This window comes from Antedon bifida, chromosome 3 (genome assembly GCF_963402885.1).
Source record: "Antedon bifida chromosome 3, ecAntBifi1.1, whole genome shotgun sequence".
NCBI lineage: Eukaryota > Metazoa > Echinodermata > Crinoidea > Comatulida > Antedonidae > Antedon > Antedon bifida.
In genome coordinates, this window is record NC_136228.1 from 35,221,131 (window position 1) to 35,237,274 (window position 16,144).

General features: G+C 34.4%; 3 protein-coding genes across 5 annotated transcripts; 1 reads left to right on the forward strand and 2 right to left on the reverse strand.

Moving 5' to 3' along the window:
* Positions 1-4,197: 4,197 nt before the first annotated feature.
* LOC144838468 (uncharacterized) lies at positions 4,198-9,732 on the reverse strand. 3 transcript variants are annotated; one of them, XM_078693852.1, is made up of 5 exons: positions 9,636-9,732; positions 8,541-9,080; positions 7,948-7,995; positions 6,974-7,079; positions 4,198-5,184 (listed from the first exon to the last, which is right to left on the reverse strand). In XM_078693852.1, the coding sequence occupies exons 2-5, from the start codon at positions 9,037-9,039 to the stop codon at positions 4,923-4,925; spliced, it is 915 nt and encodes a 304-aa protein (XP_078549978.1). In that variant the 5' UTR covers positions 9,040-9,080; positions 9,636-9,732; the 3' UTR covers positions 4,198-4,922. The 3 variants fall into 3 exon arrangements, with proteins under 3 accessions (XP_078549978.1, XP_078549980.1, XP_078549979.1); XM_078693854.1 differs by having other exon boundaries at positions 9,563-9,672; XM_078693853.1 differs by having other exon boundaries at positions 8,541-9,083; positions 9,600-9,658.
* Positions 9,733-10,404: 672 nt separating this feature from the next.
* LOC144838479 (uncharacterized) lies at positions 10,405-14,785 on the forward strand. The gene is made up of 4 exons (XM_078693869.1): positions 10,405-10,592; positions 13,160-13,334; positions 13,503-13,684; positions 13,795-14,785. Exons 1-4 carry the CDS (start codon positions 10,425-10,427, stop codon positions 13,954-13,956), a joined length of 687 nt encoding a protein of 228 aa, XP_078549995.1. The 5' UTR covers positions 10,405-10,424; the 3' UTR covers positions 13,957-14,785.
* A 68-nt stretch (positions 14,786-14,853) lies between these two features.
* Positions 14,854-16,106, reverse strand: LOC144838481 (HIG1 domain family member 2A, mitochondrial-like). Its single transcript, XM_078693872.1, has 2 exons — positions 15,903-16,106; positions 14,854-15,529 (listed from the first exon to the last, which is right to left on the reverse strand). The coding sequence occupies exons 1-2, from the start codon at positions 16,066-16,068 to the stop codon at positions 15,357-15,359; spliced, it is 339 nt and encodes a 112-aa protein (XP_078549998.1). The 5' UTR covers positions 16,069-16,106; the 3' UTR covers positions 14,854-15,356.
* Positions 16,107-16,144: the final 38 nt, after the last annotated feature.

A 16,144-nucleotide genomic window follows, 5' to 3' on the forward strand; every position in this document is an offset into this window, starting at 1 on the left:
TTGCATGTTATAAACGTCATACATTTTAGTTACCGTATTTGGGACTTCATTTGTAATAATCCGGAAGGAAATGAACCCGTAGGCCTATGTCATTTATTATGATTATATAACGCAAAATCACAGTATCATTATTGTCATTATTAATATAATGGCCTTGTTTTTTGATGATGTTTTTATTTTAATCAGAGGAATTATCAATGATTATTATGATATATATAATTTCGCTGCCGTCATATGAAACACCCGATTGTCTATAGTAACGACCACTTAAACGGAATTATGATATCGGAAATGAAATATGTAATACTGTGTCCACCACACCCACGCCTATGTGCACCATGACTGAACACATAGCAGCCGGATAACAGGTCTGAATTATTCATTTAAGTTTAAGCTCAAAATCGCAACTTAAGCATATAAGAATGCTGAAATCGGACAGATCAATCATTCTTTTTAAATGGGAATGAATCGGTTACAGAGGAAGTACTATTATGCGTGGAAGAGAAGGGAAGTGGATATGTACACGGGTTTGTGTGTGGATGGGAGGAAGGTGTATGGGAGAGTTGGTATGTGTGGAAAGAAATAAGTGTTGGGGGGGGGGGGGGGGCGCTATAATATGTATATGGGGAAGGGAAGTGGGATGTACTAATATGACAGGAGGATATAATTGGTATAAGTGGAAGAAAATCGATGTACTATATCGGTAATCGGTATGTACGTGGAACTAGTGGAGAAGTTAGGATAAAAGAAAGTCGAATTACAATGTGATTTTTGTAATAGTTTTATGAATTTCTGTTTTAAATTAATCATAATCCATATCTCAAAATGTGATTGGCTATATAAAAATAAAATAAAATATTGGGATATAAACCGATTTTACAGTAATTTTATCAAGGCTCCTTTTTTGCAATTAATGTTATATCTTGACATTCAATTTGAAGTCTCACAATACAAAACACTTTTATACGGCTTTTCTACCTACCGGATATTCTGGGGCTTCAGAACTTTCTACCGTATGTTTATTAATAGGCCTAGTTTGCACTACATATTGTATAGATGGATACAAATATTTATATTTATACTCCCACGTATACGGAATACTATAGAAGACACATTATATATAGCAATCTTGTATTAAGAAACTATTTGTGTACATAACGTATATGAATTCTTTTTAAAAAATGGATGAATTAAGCCATACTATTTGAAATACAATAGAATTCTTACAACCATTGGCAGGCTTTAACAATTTATCATTGAATGGATTGTCATCAAATCGGGACAGTGTACATACATTCACATTTAGCAATGCGCCTAAATAAATAAACAATGTGTGGATTTGTAAACCACCGAAGTGAGTGAATCTGGAGTGAACAAATCGTCCCAAAATAATACGGTTACAAATTGATCAACAAATATTTACTACTGTGGTAAACATAAGTGTTTACAAAATCGGATAAACTATTTACATTAACACTCTTCAGATCCGCATTACTAAAACAATTCCGACATTGCCTTTAACATTTTGCAGCGTGCAATTATAAATATGAGCACCATGTAGGCCTACCGCCAGAAACAGCTAAATAATTATTTTGGCAATGTAAACCCACCTACTTGTATCTTTTGGTGAATAGTTAAATAAAGTTAAAACTTTTATTCTGCAACGACGTATGAGATGCAACGCAACGACGTATGAGGCGAAACGAAACGACGTATGGGGCGCAAAGCAACGGCGTATGAGACGCAACGAAACGATTTATGATGCGCGACATGAGGCGCAACGCAACGACGTATGAGGCGCAACGCAACAACGTATGGGGCGCAAAGCAACGGTGTATGAGGCGCAACGCAACGACGTATGAGGCGCAACGCAACGACGTATGAGGCGCAACGCAACGACGTATGAGGCGCAACGCAACGACGATGAGTTGAACAATTAAAAGCGATAGTTTGGATGGTACATCGCGTCGTGATCTGATAAATTACGGTGCGGTTACGTCATTACGGTGCGTCAAAGTGTGAATCAAGTTTGAGCCGCTTGTAAAGAAGGTGGGCCGAGTGTTATGAAAAGAAATATGTTTGTTTTAAAATCATACTACTACAACAATGCTATATTTTAAAAATTCAATTTATTAAAAAAACGAAGAGATTATTTCCGGCGGAACTTATTAATTCGACAAAAATGCGGCCTGTTTGACTATCAAATATCAAAAATGAAGTTTGCAAGTTATTGTTAAAACATATAACAGGAACTTCACTGTAACACAAGTCGCTTTCTATTATAATATTAGTTTAAATTTGTGTATTTATTACTGTGGTTGGGGACTTGTTTTGTTATGGTATAAAAGATACTATTGTCATTAACGTCATCACAGAGTGAGTTAGCAAAAACTGATTAATTACGAATGTGTGTAAGCTGTATTTAAACATCAATACAAAACAAGCAACAGTGTGAAACGGATACCTGCTGATGCTGGACGTGTTACTATAAAAATAGAACAGTCCATCATGTTTCACAACAAATATTAACAAAGTAATTAAGATAATTTAATTAAAATTCTTTGCTTCTCGTATACCAGGTGTGAACCCATACAATATGGTGTCAGTGATTATCACATTTGAAGTGGTTTACGGAAATCGTGTTCAGTATTATATAAACTTAATTTGTGTAGATGTGGGGGCGGCAGAGACAAATTAATAATACACATTCAATAACGTTTTTTTTATAGCAATACGGTACATTCCTTTATCGTCTAGCGTACAAACACACAGCTGGGTTGTTGTGGTCATAGACCTAAATGTACACTTCAATGCAAGGCCATTTTTTTTGCTCTCAGAATTATGGTAACGGAAACTACAGTAGGCCTAATAATCAGGAGGAGGGAGGCCTATAATTTTAGAAAGAACCTTCACACGAGGGAGAGCCTTGACGTGAGGGAGAGCCTTGACGTGAGGGAGAACATTTCTATAAATACATATACACTTCATTTAGGTCGATCCTTTTACGCGATACACACATTGGTTTATTGACATTGTTTGTTATTGACATTTTGGTTAATTCAAAATATCAATGAGATAATCACCACCGTTACGTCACCTCGTTATTGTCTGCGGTAGATGAGGTTGGTTCCAGGTCCGGTATAACATTTCAGACATGGACGACGCAGTGTACTTTACATTCCTACAGATTAAGTATTTGCGTAAATTATTGACAATTAAAAACAGTTACGTTCATATGAGATAAAACAACATTGTTGTCGCAAGCTAAATTATGTGCGTATACTTGACACGACACGACCAAGCAAACACCAACCGCGTGGAGGCAGTTTTGTGTTTCTTGGTGACAACGTTTCGTGACGTAACAACACTAATCCAATCCCATCCATTTTACCCCACTTGGGCTATTGTTGTTTTTACTTCATTTATGATGGAATTAAAATGTGTAAAGACGTTAGATTAGGTGAACTGTACACATTTTAAATGTTCAATGTCGTTCGGAGAAAGATAACAATTATTTTGAACATCAATGTAAATAGAGCCTAAGTAGTTGTTAATAATTGAGTTATTAAATACAAATTCAAACTCTGGTTTACGTCATGTATGTATGCGTGTATTCTGACGTGACGTGTAGATGTTGCGCCATACGTGTAAAACAAAACACATCATAAACGGCGACGTTTGATTTCAATGGTTTTGGAATTCGAAAACATAATACGTGCATAATGTAGGCTAGCCAAACTGATTAAATCACCTTCCGAAAACGGTGTATAACCACGGTATATAACCACGGTATAACACGAGTTCAGCTTAATCAAAGGGAACTCTCAACAAAAATATAAATTGGCAAATTTCACACATTTTATATATAATTGTATTATTAACTTTAATAATTGATCAGAACATATACAACATACAACTCATAAAATATATATATTTTGTTGTTCGCAGTACAATTTGCGACAACTATAGGAACAACAACAGTTTTAGGAAAGCATAAAACGCGTTTAGATTATCACATAATCATATTGTTAAAGTACAACAAAATATAATTACATGCAACCAATATTTAATTTAAATGAGAGCTAATTACCTTAGCGTCATAACATTTTACAACGCGAACATTTTAAATCATAAAAACATTACTTTTTAGACTCGGTTATTAATATGTTGATTTTCTTTTTTTTTTTATTTATGCATTGCTGCTTTTTACTTAATATAAATATATTTCTAAAATTCGCTGTTCACAAACACGATTTAAAAACACGCAATGGATTGTACCGGCAGTTCACAGTCTGACAATAGACCCTTTCCGATTCCTAATTCGTCCGTCAAACGGATCACGGCCATATTGAATGTATTCATCCTAGCTTAACCAATACAAATGACTTAATCATAGCAATTTATACTATTGCACAGGTCTAGTACAACTAATATCAGCGAATACGAGAGGTTGATACAGGCTCAGTACACAAATAAGCTATAGCACAGCGACGGATGAAACGACATGAGGAATAATTTATAATTGTTGTGTAAAATAAACTTGAACAATTAAAATATTGCATTAAGATTCTGTCCTCAAACTGTCAAAAAAGTTTGCTAAAATTCTCAGTGAGTAATATAATAGATACAGTAGTCCAATCTGAAGTAAAATTATCTTTGAAAAAAAACACACATCGTTTGGAAAGACCAGTTTTAATCAAAACACTACACTCTGTCTACGAAGTGTAGAGATTTAAATTGGATCTTTGAAATTTTCATGACAATGAAACAAACTGAAGCGAGCACCAAATTTGTTTGATTTATGAGTCAAATCATCATTTTCTTTGAGGCCCAGAGGACTAATGTTGGCGGGGGTAGCCTGGGGTCATCAGCCTGCTACTTGTGATGACGTAGTAATGGTTTAATGATTGCAACTAGCCGAATCACAATCCTGAGGGGGCCCACATATTCATTTCTGCTTGTGTTGGTACTTTTTTTTTACAGTCTGTAACATCACTGCTTTTTCCTGCAGCAGTTATTCCTCGCTTGTTTATCTCTTCTGTGAGATGGGATGTTTTAGTATTGTCTTTTGGGACCAACAACGTTTCTGGAAGTGGCTTAAAATAAGCTCCAATTCCTAAAAAACGCCGAGGCTGTGGTTGGATTGATACAGGCAGCATGTCATCTGATTCACATGGCGTATCACTGTAAACAAACAATGTTGTCATCAAACAAAATTTGTTAATTAGTTGGCAATATTCCTATGGTTATTATCCATCATTTTTTATAGAGCATTTAGCATGTTGACAAATAATACCGATCATTTTATGTACAACCATACACCATGTGTAAGAAAATTATAATTCATTTATCTTTTTATTTCGGTATACCATGATTACATAATATATCCATAGCAAATAAAGAAGCTTAATCTAAGAAATCATTGTACAGATACCAAAAAAGTTGAGGTTGTACAGGATCTAACATACAAAATATATAAATATAAAGTGAATGCAAGAAGCCATTTCACTGTATATGTATTCTTGACACATGTAGAGTATGAATTGTTAACTAAACTCTTAAACACGGGTTCTCAAACATTACTGAAATTGTACATAGTGGTGGTGTGTTTAGGAATGGTTACAGGGACCACATGGACAGGGATATTGTACATAGTGGTGGTGTGTTTAGGAATGGTTACAGGGACCACATGGACAGGGATATTGTACATAGTGGTGGTGTGTTTAGGAATGGTTACAGGGACCACATGGACAGGGATATTGTACATAGTGGTGGTGTGTTTAGGAATGGTTACAGGGACCACATGGACAGGGATATTGTACATAGTGGTGGTGTGTTTAGGAATGGTTACAGGGACCACATGGACAGGGATATTGTACATAGTGGTGGTGTGTTTTGGGAATGGTTACAGGGACCACATGGACAGGGATATTGTACATAGTGGTGGTGTGTTTAGGAATGGTTACAGGGACCACATGGACAGGGATATTGTACATAGTGGTGGTGTGTTTAGGAATGGTTACAGGGACCACATGGACAGGGATATTGTACATAGTGGTGGTGTGTTTAGGAATGGTTACAGGGACCACATGGACAGGGATATTGTACATAGTGGTGGTGTGTTTTGGGAATGGTTACAGGGACCACATGGACAGGGATATTGTACATAGTGGTGGTGTGTTTTGGGAATGGTTACAGGGACCACATGGACAGGGATATTGTACATAGTGGTGGTGTGTTTGGGAATGGTTACAGGGACCACATGGACAGGGATATTGTACATAGTGGTGGTGTGTTTTGGGAATGGTTACAGGGACCACATGGACAGGGATATTGTACATAGTGGTGGTGTGTTTGGGAATGGTTACAGGGACCACATGGACAGGGATATTGTACATAGTGGTGGTGTGTTTAGGAATGGTTACAGGGACCACATGGACAGGGATATTGTACATAGTGGTGGTGTGTTTGGGAATGGTTACAGGGACCACATGGACAGGGATATTGTACATAGTGGTGGTGTGTTTAGGAATGGTTACAGGGACCACATGGACAGGGATATTGTACATAGTGGTGGTGTGTTTAGGAATGGTAACAAGGACCACATGGACAGGGATATTGTACATAGTGGTGGTGTGTTTAGGAATGGTTACAGGGACCACATGGACAGGGATATTGTACATAGTGGTAGTGTGTTTAGGAATGGCTACAGGGACCACATGGACAGGGATATTGTACATAGTGGTGGTGTGTTTAGGAATGGTTACAGGGACCACATGGACAGGGATATTGTACATAGTGGTGGTGTGTTTAGGAATGGCTACAGGGACCACATGGACAGGGATATTGTACATAGTGGTGGTGTGTTTTGGGAATGGTTACAGGGACCACATGGACAGGGATATTCCTTTTTATCAAAAAGCAAACTGTATTTTTAAGAGTAATAAATAAACAACATATAATTATAACTCACACTTTTTGCACATTAGCAGATGTTGAGGGCATTGATGAAGTCTTGTTGCTCTCGTCAGAATGTTCACCTTTTATAAGGATAGAGTCATCCATAGAAACTCTTCGATCTATTTAATAAAAGTGAAAATTTTTTATCACTGAACTATTAATTGGCCACAAGTTCAACTCCAGTTATTGAATACAGTGTAAATATGGGGCCAATTTAAACAATCTGGTATTTTTTAAATGGATACAATACAAAACCCGACTATAGAAATTTGTGTAAATTATATTTTGTAAAATTACTATTCTAAGAAAAAATTCTAAAAAAAAAAAAAAATCAGTTTTGACATTAAAAGATACTATATCAAATTTGTTGTAAGAAACATCTTAAACACCCCCTCAATATCTTCGGAACTCATCAAAAAATTACATTTCATCTGATTTTTCAGATTTCTGGTGTTGAAAATGATGGGAAAATTGTACCCATAGGGTATAGAGGGGATTAGAGAGATACCAAAGTAATGATTGTAGTATAAGCTTACTTATTAATTGGAATAAAATAGCGTATTGCTGATTGCGTAGGAACAGTCCCAGAAGGCAGATACACCAAATATCATTTAGTAATTAAAAACAAATTAAAATTTGGTGAGTGAAGACTTTGGTAAAAAGATGACCATTTTAGACATGAACATATTCAACTGTTTTATAAAGTTCAAAAATTCATTTTTATGTTAAAAATAGCACTAATATGCTATACATAGACTTCATTTATATATATTGTACTCTCTCAAGGCTTGACATTCTTTGGCTAGTCGAATATGTCTGATTCAGAATGCATAATTAGTAGTAAAAACGAATTGGGCTGCTGGGGTAAAATTGTAAAAACTTATCAGTATGTAATACAATTAATACATAGTAAATGATGGATAAATAAGTGAGTGTTAATAGATAGAGGGCAGGCTAACCATTAAGAATGTCCTAAAATTGACCTACCCTGTTGATGTTCTAGTTTCTGTGGAATGGCAAATGAAAATCTTCTTTCTATTTAAATTAAAAACAATGATAAATAAACTATTGCTTTGTCTCTTAACACAAGTTGATATTCAAATTAAATCTTTACTTGAGGTACTTAAACATAAGTATTAAAAAAATGCATTTTTATTTTAAAAAAAAGGTAAAAAACCAAGATGCCTACAAAATGTTATTGCAGTTAAAAATATATATTTGGTGGTGGTCACTTAATAGTTATCTTGACCGACCACATATTATGTTAGAATATTATAATTGCTTTGCTTATATAATGGCATTTAGGGGGTGTCGAAGTGAGGCTATCATTAAAAAGTATTCCAACATAATCCACAGATTATGAAACAAAATTCTTTTTTCTTTCTGCATTGTATGGCTTTAGATTTTGCATTATGTAAGCTTACAGTAATGATACGGTAATGTACGAACATTTTACATGTTTTTTCAAGGACATGTTTTTATATTATTAAATGCTATTACATTTTCCTTTTTGCGATATACAGTACCAGATGCACATGGTGCAGAATTAGGAAAATGGAAAGTCTTTAAAAAATAGATACCTTGATCATCAGGTTCTGTAGTTTGTGGGAAACCAGCATATTTCTGAGCAATTGCTGACAAGTTAGTTGATTCTAAATTCTGCTTCTCTGTCTCAAGAGTCAACTTAGCTATCCCAGCATCTGCATCTGACAGAGCTTCATGGTGTGAATACCCTTTCACATGTGCTGCATCACTCTTTTGTTGAAAGAAAGTTTTTAAATCAACCAAAGACTTGTTCTTCCTGACTGATTCTGAAGGACTACTGGTGATAAGTTTGGTTGAGCTGCTTCTTGGTCGTCTCTCTTCTAAAGTCTGTGGTAAGGCCTGCTCACCTCCTTCATCTTGAGCAAGCAGGAGTTTGTACTTCCTTGGATGATCTCGGACAAGGGTGTTGGTATCAAACAGTTTTAAAATGTTTTGGGTTGACGGTGGTGGAGAGTTACTTATCTCCTCCCATTCATAACGTTCTGGACGAGGGGGTATTCTCAACACTGGTGATTTTATTCTCTTATGGTCCATCTTTTAACTTCCTACTGCTTCATAATGGTGCCGAGTCATTACTAGTTTTAAAAAATTAAATGAATATAATAAATGATTATCTAATAATGGTGTAGACCATGGAGGTAACTCCATGTGTAGACTCACACAACTACCTCTGTTATTCAAACATAGACATAAAAAACAATGTAGAGTAGACCCTAATTCAATTTAATTTATCTATAAAACTTTCAACTTCAATATTTATATTATTATTAATAAATAATATAATATTTTAGCTAATTTAATTAGTAATTAATACTCAAGGTAACAACAAACGTGTCAGAAGACGTCTTCAACATGTGCTTCCTTTTTGGAGAAAGTATATACCTAATATATAATATACTAATAATATAAGATTAGGCTAGGCCTAAACCCTCAGTAGGCTCAGCTAGTCTCTCCTGACTGAAAAGGCTATCTGGCAGGCCGCAGGCCTATTAAAGAGGTAGAGAACTAGGCACTAGGCCTAGCCTAGCTGAAAGTGCATTTTATAGACAGTCACTACCTGTAAAAAATGATTATAATATTGTTGATATCTACAGCAGATCCTAACCATATTATAAATTATTATACCGTACTATTTAATGTTTTACATTCTCAAAACCGTAGGCCTACTTAGAAAATGACAACGTCTCATCATCGCTCGACTTTAATGCTGCCCTCGCTCGGCTCGACTCGTTGAGTTTGTACTAATAACTACTAACTGCACTGTCAAATGATTATGTTCCCAAACGGCTTTCAAGGGGCGAAGAAGGAAAAAAAAGTTGTGGAATGTTTTTGTTTTCAGAAAAGTACACATTTTATACATATAAAGTAAATTAAAATATTTTTTTCATATTGAGTTGTTAACTGCTATAGCTAGAGTCTATCCCTCCTATTTCCTTTTATCTGAAAATATCTATTAAAAAAAAACATATTTATTAATATAATAGTTATTCAAAAATTGGACAATGTTTTTTTGCTTAAATCTAACCATTAATTGTGTCTTTTTATAAGTGAAATAACTTTTCTATGGAAAGTTAAGTGATACTTATTAAAACTAATACAAAAATGGATCATTCAAAGTCTGATTTTATAATTCTTCATTTTTCATGTTTTTTTGAGGGGATGGACAAAATATCTGTAAAATCAGACAGGGTGTGTCTATCACAGCTCTTGATTTGAATTAAAAATTATGAAACTTAATTGCATTCAATCAATCATGGAGGTATAAAATAGATACCTCCATGAATCAATCAATGTTTTTAGACATCACATACATTATAATAATGAAATGGGAAAAAAACACGCTATACCCCCTCTATCGATCAATTATATCATCATCATCCATAGAGGGGAGTATTCCAATATTGATAAACATAAATAAAATGGCTTTCAGTTCTTGGTTTCGAGATCTAAGTTTCTTTCGTAAAACCGCTGTAATTTTAGGCACAGGAGCTTTAGTAGCTGGAGCAACATATAGAGTGTTTGAAATTCAAAGACGCAGAAACCTGTCATCAGGAGGAATTGATATGGAATCAATCAACAATGATGAAGTATACTTTTTATTAAGCCCAACAAAACACCCGGGCTAGAGCTCCACTATCTAGCCTCTGCTGTCTGTCATCGACAGGATCTGAGGACGTACATTAGGGACTGCTCAATTTGCACGTCCACACTATTGTATATCGTCGAATGATAGCTTAATGGGATCAGGTGCCGTTTTCGGCCACCTCGACTTGTATGGACTATACCATTATTATGATAGGGGTGTGGTGTATTATGTTTTATGTAGAGAAGGGTGTCTATTGAATGGGAAGACAATACAATTGTTCTGTTATGTAACCTACCATACAGAACATCAAAAACTAGCAAGCATGTACTTTTTATAAGGCATGTTATTATTAGGTACTGTGTTACGGAATGCCAGAATTTTGTAACAATATTAACTATATAAGTAGGTATCTTACTTACTATATATAAAAACTAAACGAAACACTACAGTATAATCAAAATTAAAACATATTAAACACTATGTTATGCCTATCTGGATTTAAACACATTAAATTTTAGTACAATAGGATTCGAAATTAGAAAATCTTTAATACTACAGTACAATCGGAATCAAAACATATTAAAAACAACTACAGTACAATCGGAATTAAAACATCGATCCTAAATACTACAATACAATCGGAATTACATGTTAAACTACTGTACAAAACAACTAAACTAAATATCACAATCGGAATTAAAAAATCTTAAATACTACAGTACAATCGATATTAAAATATCCTAAATACTACATTACAATCGGATAAATTACCAACACTCTATAATGTTGTGAAGTATGTAAAAGAATGTTGGCAAATGTATTCTAATCGGCCCAATCCTATCGGTAGATAAATCATATTTTTTATTTGCAAGGGATAAATCCCAACAACATGGATTTGAACCCAAGAACCTGGAATCGGTAGACGAGTATAATTGAAGATTCATTGACATATAATTATATGTTTTTTGTTTGTTTTAATACTGATCACCTGATACATCTACATTTAATGCTAAATGTAAAACGAACTGTAGATACAGAAACCATGGAGAAATTCCTCCATGCAGAAACAAACTGGTAACAGATTCATTGACATAATTATATGTTTATTTGTTTTACTGATTACCTGATACATTTAATGTTAAATGTAAATAAATGAAACGATTATGGCAACAATTTTCTTGAATAATAAAACGAAAGAAATAAGGATTGATTTTCGAAAACAAAATTGGTCTGACAGTATACATTAATTAAAGGAAAGGAAGTAGAGATTGATAAGTATCTGGGAGTGTTTTTGACTAAAGCTTAAATGGGTGGACATGTTGATCATAGTTAAGGAGTTAAATACAAGGCTGTACTGCTTGAGGAAACTCGGTTCTTTGGGGTAAAGCAGGATATTTGTATTATAGAATGTTTATGTTTTACTAATCAGTGATGTTCTATTTGGGGATTGTATGTTGGGCTGGGAATATCAGTAAGGGATTGTAAGGGGGATAAAGACCGAATTGAGAAGGTGCTGGGTAGAGCGGGGAAAGTAATTGGTTTGTCTATGCAAATGCTTGACTCGTTTATACAGCAAACGGCTTGCCCATGTATTCCATTCTAGACACCAATCATTCTCTTCATGGCGACATTGTCAGCTCCGTTTTGCATTCGTTATTATAACGTTTTGATGCAAAAGTCGTTCAATTAGAACATGTATTTCTAAACAGAAGATGTTTAAAAACGTGTTTAAAACGTTTTAGAAAAACCAAACCTAAAAACACGCAATTTCAAACGCTCTGTTTTCTGGGAACAAAATGGTACAGATTCATTGACAAAATTATAATGTTTATTTGTTTTACTGATTACCTAATAATCAGTATGTGATAGATCTTATTAAATGTACTACTGTCATCTTTGTTAAATATGTACTACTGTCTTATCGTTAGATAAATTATATTTTTTATTTGTAACTGGAATAAAAACTAATTTCTTTATATACTTTCTGTATCTATAAATCCGTAAACATTATTCAATATCCACCTTAGGGAGTCCACCTAATATCCATTTTAGAAAAGGATACCTACAAATTATATAGAAATAAAGAGCCATAATATACTGTATTAACTTGAAAACTGAAATTAATTCTACAGCAAGCAGGGCGTAGTTGTTTTCCCTTGTTGCTGAAACATAATGCACTAAACAAAAGAACAAAAGCAGCAGTATTTTAACACATTAGCACACTCAATTAATAAATAGGACACCCCTATTTTCCCATCTTTTTATAATGGTATAGTCCATACAAGTCGAGGTGGCCGAAAACGGCACCTGATCCGCTTAATGCTGTCATTTTGATGATATGCCCATGCGCCAAGTCGACTAATAAGTTCACCGCTAAATTTGAGAACGTGTTCAGTGGCATTTTGCCGTTCTCTTTCTGTGGGAATCCGGAGGGAGTACAGTAATTACATTTGCCTGGACCCTGTTCTGATTATATAAACATACAGCATAAAATGAATAATGAATGCTCTTGCTCCAAGTGATATAGGAGTATATCGCTATGTGATTCAAATGTCTTTTTCTTTGCAGGGAGGTGTAGAAGAAGGCGAAAAAAGGATACTTGTGCTTGGTTTAGATGGAGCAGGGAAAAGCACATTATTGGGTTGTCTGAACAGCTTACAACCTCCAGATGATACCAAACCAACGGAAGGCTTCAATGTAATGTGCGTTCAGACTGACACAAACACACTTAATATCTGGGAAGGTTTGTGGTTCCACATATATCCATTGAATTACTGTATAGTGTTAAAATGTCAGTTTGAAGATAAAAATGAAATGTTACTTGTACTTAGTTATTGAAATATGTCTCTTATATTTGTCTAAGTTTAAACTGGAATATTTATGTATTATATAATTTTTTGTTGTTTTGCAGTTGGAGGGACTGAGAATGTACGATCATACTGGTCAAACTTTATTGAGGGAACGCAAGTGCTTGTATTTGTTGTTGATGCTTCTGACAAAAATAGGTTAGGTGAAGCAAAAACAGAGTTGGACAAATTAGTAGCTGATAACAGACTAAAGAATGTACCATTGATATTAGTAGCTAACAAACAGGTACAGTATATCAAGCTATAAATGTGTTGCATTCTCATACTTAGATTACACAGTTAAAAACCACTGAATTTAAATTCAAATTTGAAACCTTTACAAAATTATCTTTTTAGGACAAAGAAGGTGCGTTATCAGTAAACGACCTTCAGACTAAACTTGAAGTGGGACCAGAAAATCGAGCAATTTATCTGATAGAGACACAAGTTCCAGTTGGTGGTGAAATAAAGGGAGTGAGTAGAGTAAAAGAATTAATGGAAACTCTACCAACTATGTGAATGAAAAATATAGATGTATGTAATTGATGTATTCTGGAAACGCATTCATGTTAAGCCTAAAAAAACAGCAAATCAATACATTATTACAGTAGAACCCCTCCTTTGGGACACCTTTATTCAGGGCATCCCTCTTATTAAGAGGACACTTTTGAAACGAATGAGTAGAATTATATGCTTTAACATACAGCCAACTACCTCCTATATCCAGAGGGCACTTTGTTGGGTACCAAATGTGTCCCCTTTAGGGGTTCTACTGTATTCATTGGTGAACAGTGTTGCCATACTGATACCAAACATGTACTGCACAAAATTAAAACGTAACAAATATTATCTGTCTACAATTTGGTTTACAATTAGCTCTTATTAATGCAAATAGATTGCATTTGTGCCATATGTATTCATAAGTTAAAACTTTAATTATTGGTTTTTCCATCATACATTGAAATCATGTTTTATGTAATATACTGCCCAACAAAACAAAAAGTTTAATGTCACGATTTTATTTGTACCATGTGTAAATGTTTTCTGCTAAAACTATATTGCAGTTAAATATCAAGATTTGTAGAAATTCAATTTTTGTTGTGTTGCACAAAACTAAAGAGTTAAACTATAATGCGCTGTACTTTCTTACTATGTTTTAAAAAGGCATTTGTGTTCCTTGAATCAAGTAACTTTCTTGAATTCAGCAGTGTTGGTAAAATTTAGTGTAAATACAATATCCCTCTTTTCTTATCAAAAATACTATTTATAATAATATGTATTTAATATCTGTAATAAGTCATTCATCATAAAGTTTTGTTACTGTATTAAATTATTTGTTGGTACAGCATTCGATTGTGTGTAGTGATTGATGTAGTTATGACATCCAAAAGTAGTGTATAATAAATATTAAAAACAACATGACACTTATACCAATATATCAGTCTTTATTAATACTGTATTACCTAACATCACAAACTTTAAATTTTGTAAATAAAATTCTGCTAAAAGATAATTCGTTTATACAGTACCATCTATTATACACTAACATCTCACAATAAATTGACTCACTAATAATACTGTATTCTGCTTATTAAAGTCAAACGGAAGTATTATAGTAGAAGCCTATAAACCTATATTTGCATGCATGGCAGAAGAGAAAACCTTGCTTGGCTCAAGTTCATCACCACTGATTGACATTCTATTAACAACACTTGTACTTATTAAAAAACTGTTCTTCTTTGTCAAATTCCAATATTATTGGGAAAAAATGAATATCCATAGATTGTAGCAGAATATCTGTATAATCTGCTTTTCATTCTGATGTGATGGCAATGTACCAGGTAAATTATTTTCAAGTTTCTTCCATGAGTTCAATCATAAAGTTGACAATCAAAGCATTCCCAACATGCAGCAGACCTTTAAGTCCTCTTGACTCCCTTAGAAGCTTGAAGTGCAACACCAACTAATACAGCTCCAATTGTAAATGCTTGTGCACCTACACGGAATCGCATCATTAGTTGCGAGTTCCTTGTTTGACCTTTTCTGAACTGCACTAATCCAAGGGTAAGGGCAATAATAGTAGCACCGCACCCTATAAAGGAATTCAAATGGTACAGAGAAGTCAGTGTATAGTGAGAATACAATCTAATAATGGCCTATCATTTGATTAAATATAATTAATAATTAATATCATTATTTGTATTTAATCTTAATAACATATTTATGTGCAATTGAACAATTTGAAAATGCGCAAGGAAATGGTCATATAGCTAAAACAAAATATCTAGAAGGCCTATAATAATAATATGACAATGCCAAATAACTAAGAATGTTGTATCTAGGCCTAGCCCTCGGCTTGTCTGACGGTAACTCAAAGACGCACTTCACCACCCCGGCACAGTCAATTTGCTCTGGTACCTGCTGCTGTAACTATTCATCATATGGCCCATGGGCCTAGAACTTACCGATGGGTACAAATGGGTTTTCTTTAACTTTTTTAACAAATTTTTCTTTAAAACCTTCGGGTTGAACTGGTTCCCAATCAAACAACTCTGGTGGCATCTGTGGTTGCTGATCAAGGTATCGAAATTCATTATTTTCGCCCGGTTTTTTAACACTCGGCGACGACATGATGATGATTTATTTATATAACTTGAAAACCAACCATCCATATCAAAAAGTTGATAGCGCCTCCTAACGGCCGGTG

Coding starts and splice junctions, on each gene's coding strand:
- LOC144838468 (XM_078693852.1), bottom strand. CDS start 9,039: ATGGACCATAAGAGAATAAAATCACCAGTGTTGAGAATACCCCCTCGT. Junction 7,996..8,540: donor TACAGAACCTGATGATCAAG/GTATCTATTTTT, acceptor TAATTTAAATAG/AAAGAAGATTTTCATTTGCC. Junction 5,185..6,973: donor TCTGCTAATGTGCAAAAAGT/GTGAGTTATAAT, acceptor GTTTGTTTACAG/TGATACGCCATGTGAATCAG.
- LOC144838479 (XM_078693869.1), top strand. CDS start 10,425: ATGGCTTTCAGTTCTTGGTTTCGAGATCTAAGTTTCTTTCGTAAAACC. Junction 13,335..13,502: donor CACACTTAATATCTGGGAAG/GTTTGTGGTTCC, acceptor GTTGTTTTGCAG/TTGGAGGGACTGAGAATGTA. Junction 13,685..13,794: donor TATTAGTAGCTAACAAACAG/GTACAGTATATC, acceptor TTATCTTTTTAG/GACAAAGAAGGTGCGTTATC.
- LOC144838481 (XM_078693872.1), bottom strand. CDS start 16,068: ATGTCGTCGCCGAGTGTTAAAAAACCGGGCGAAAATAATGAATTTCGA. Junction 15,530..15,902: donor AAACCCATTTGTACCCATCG/GTAAGTTCTAGG, acceptor ATTCCTTTATAG/GGTGCGGTGCTACTATTATT.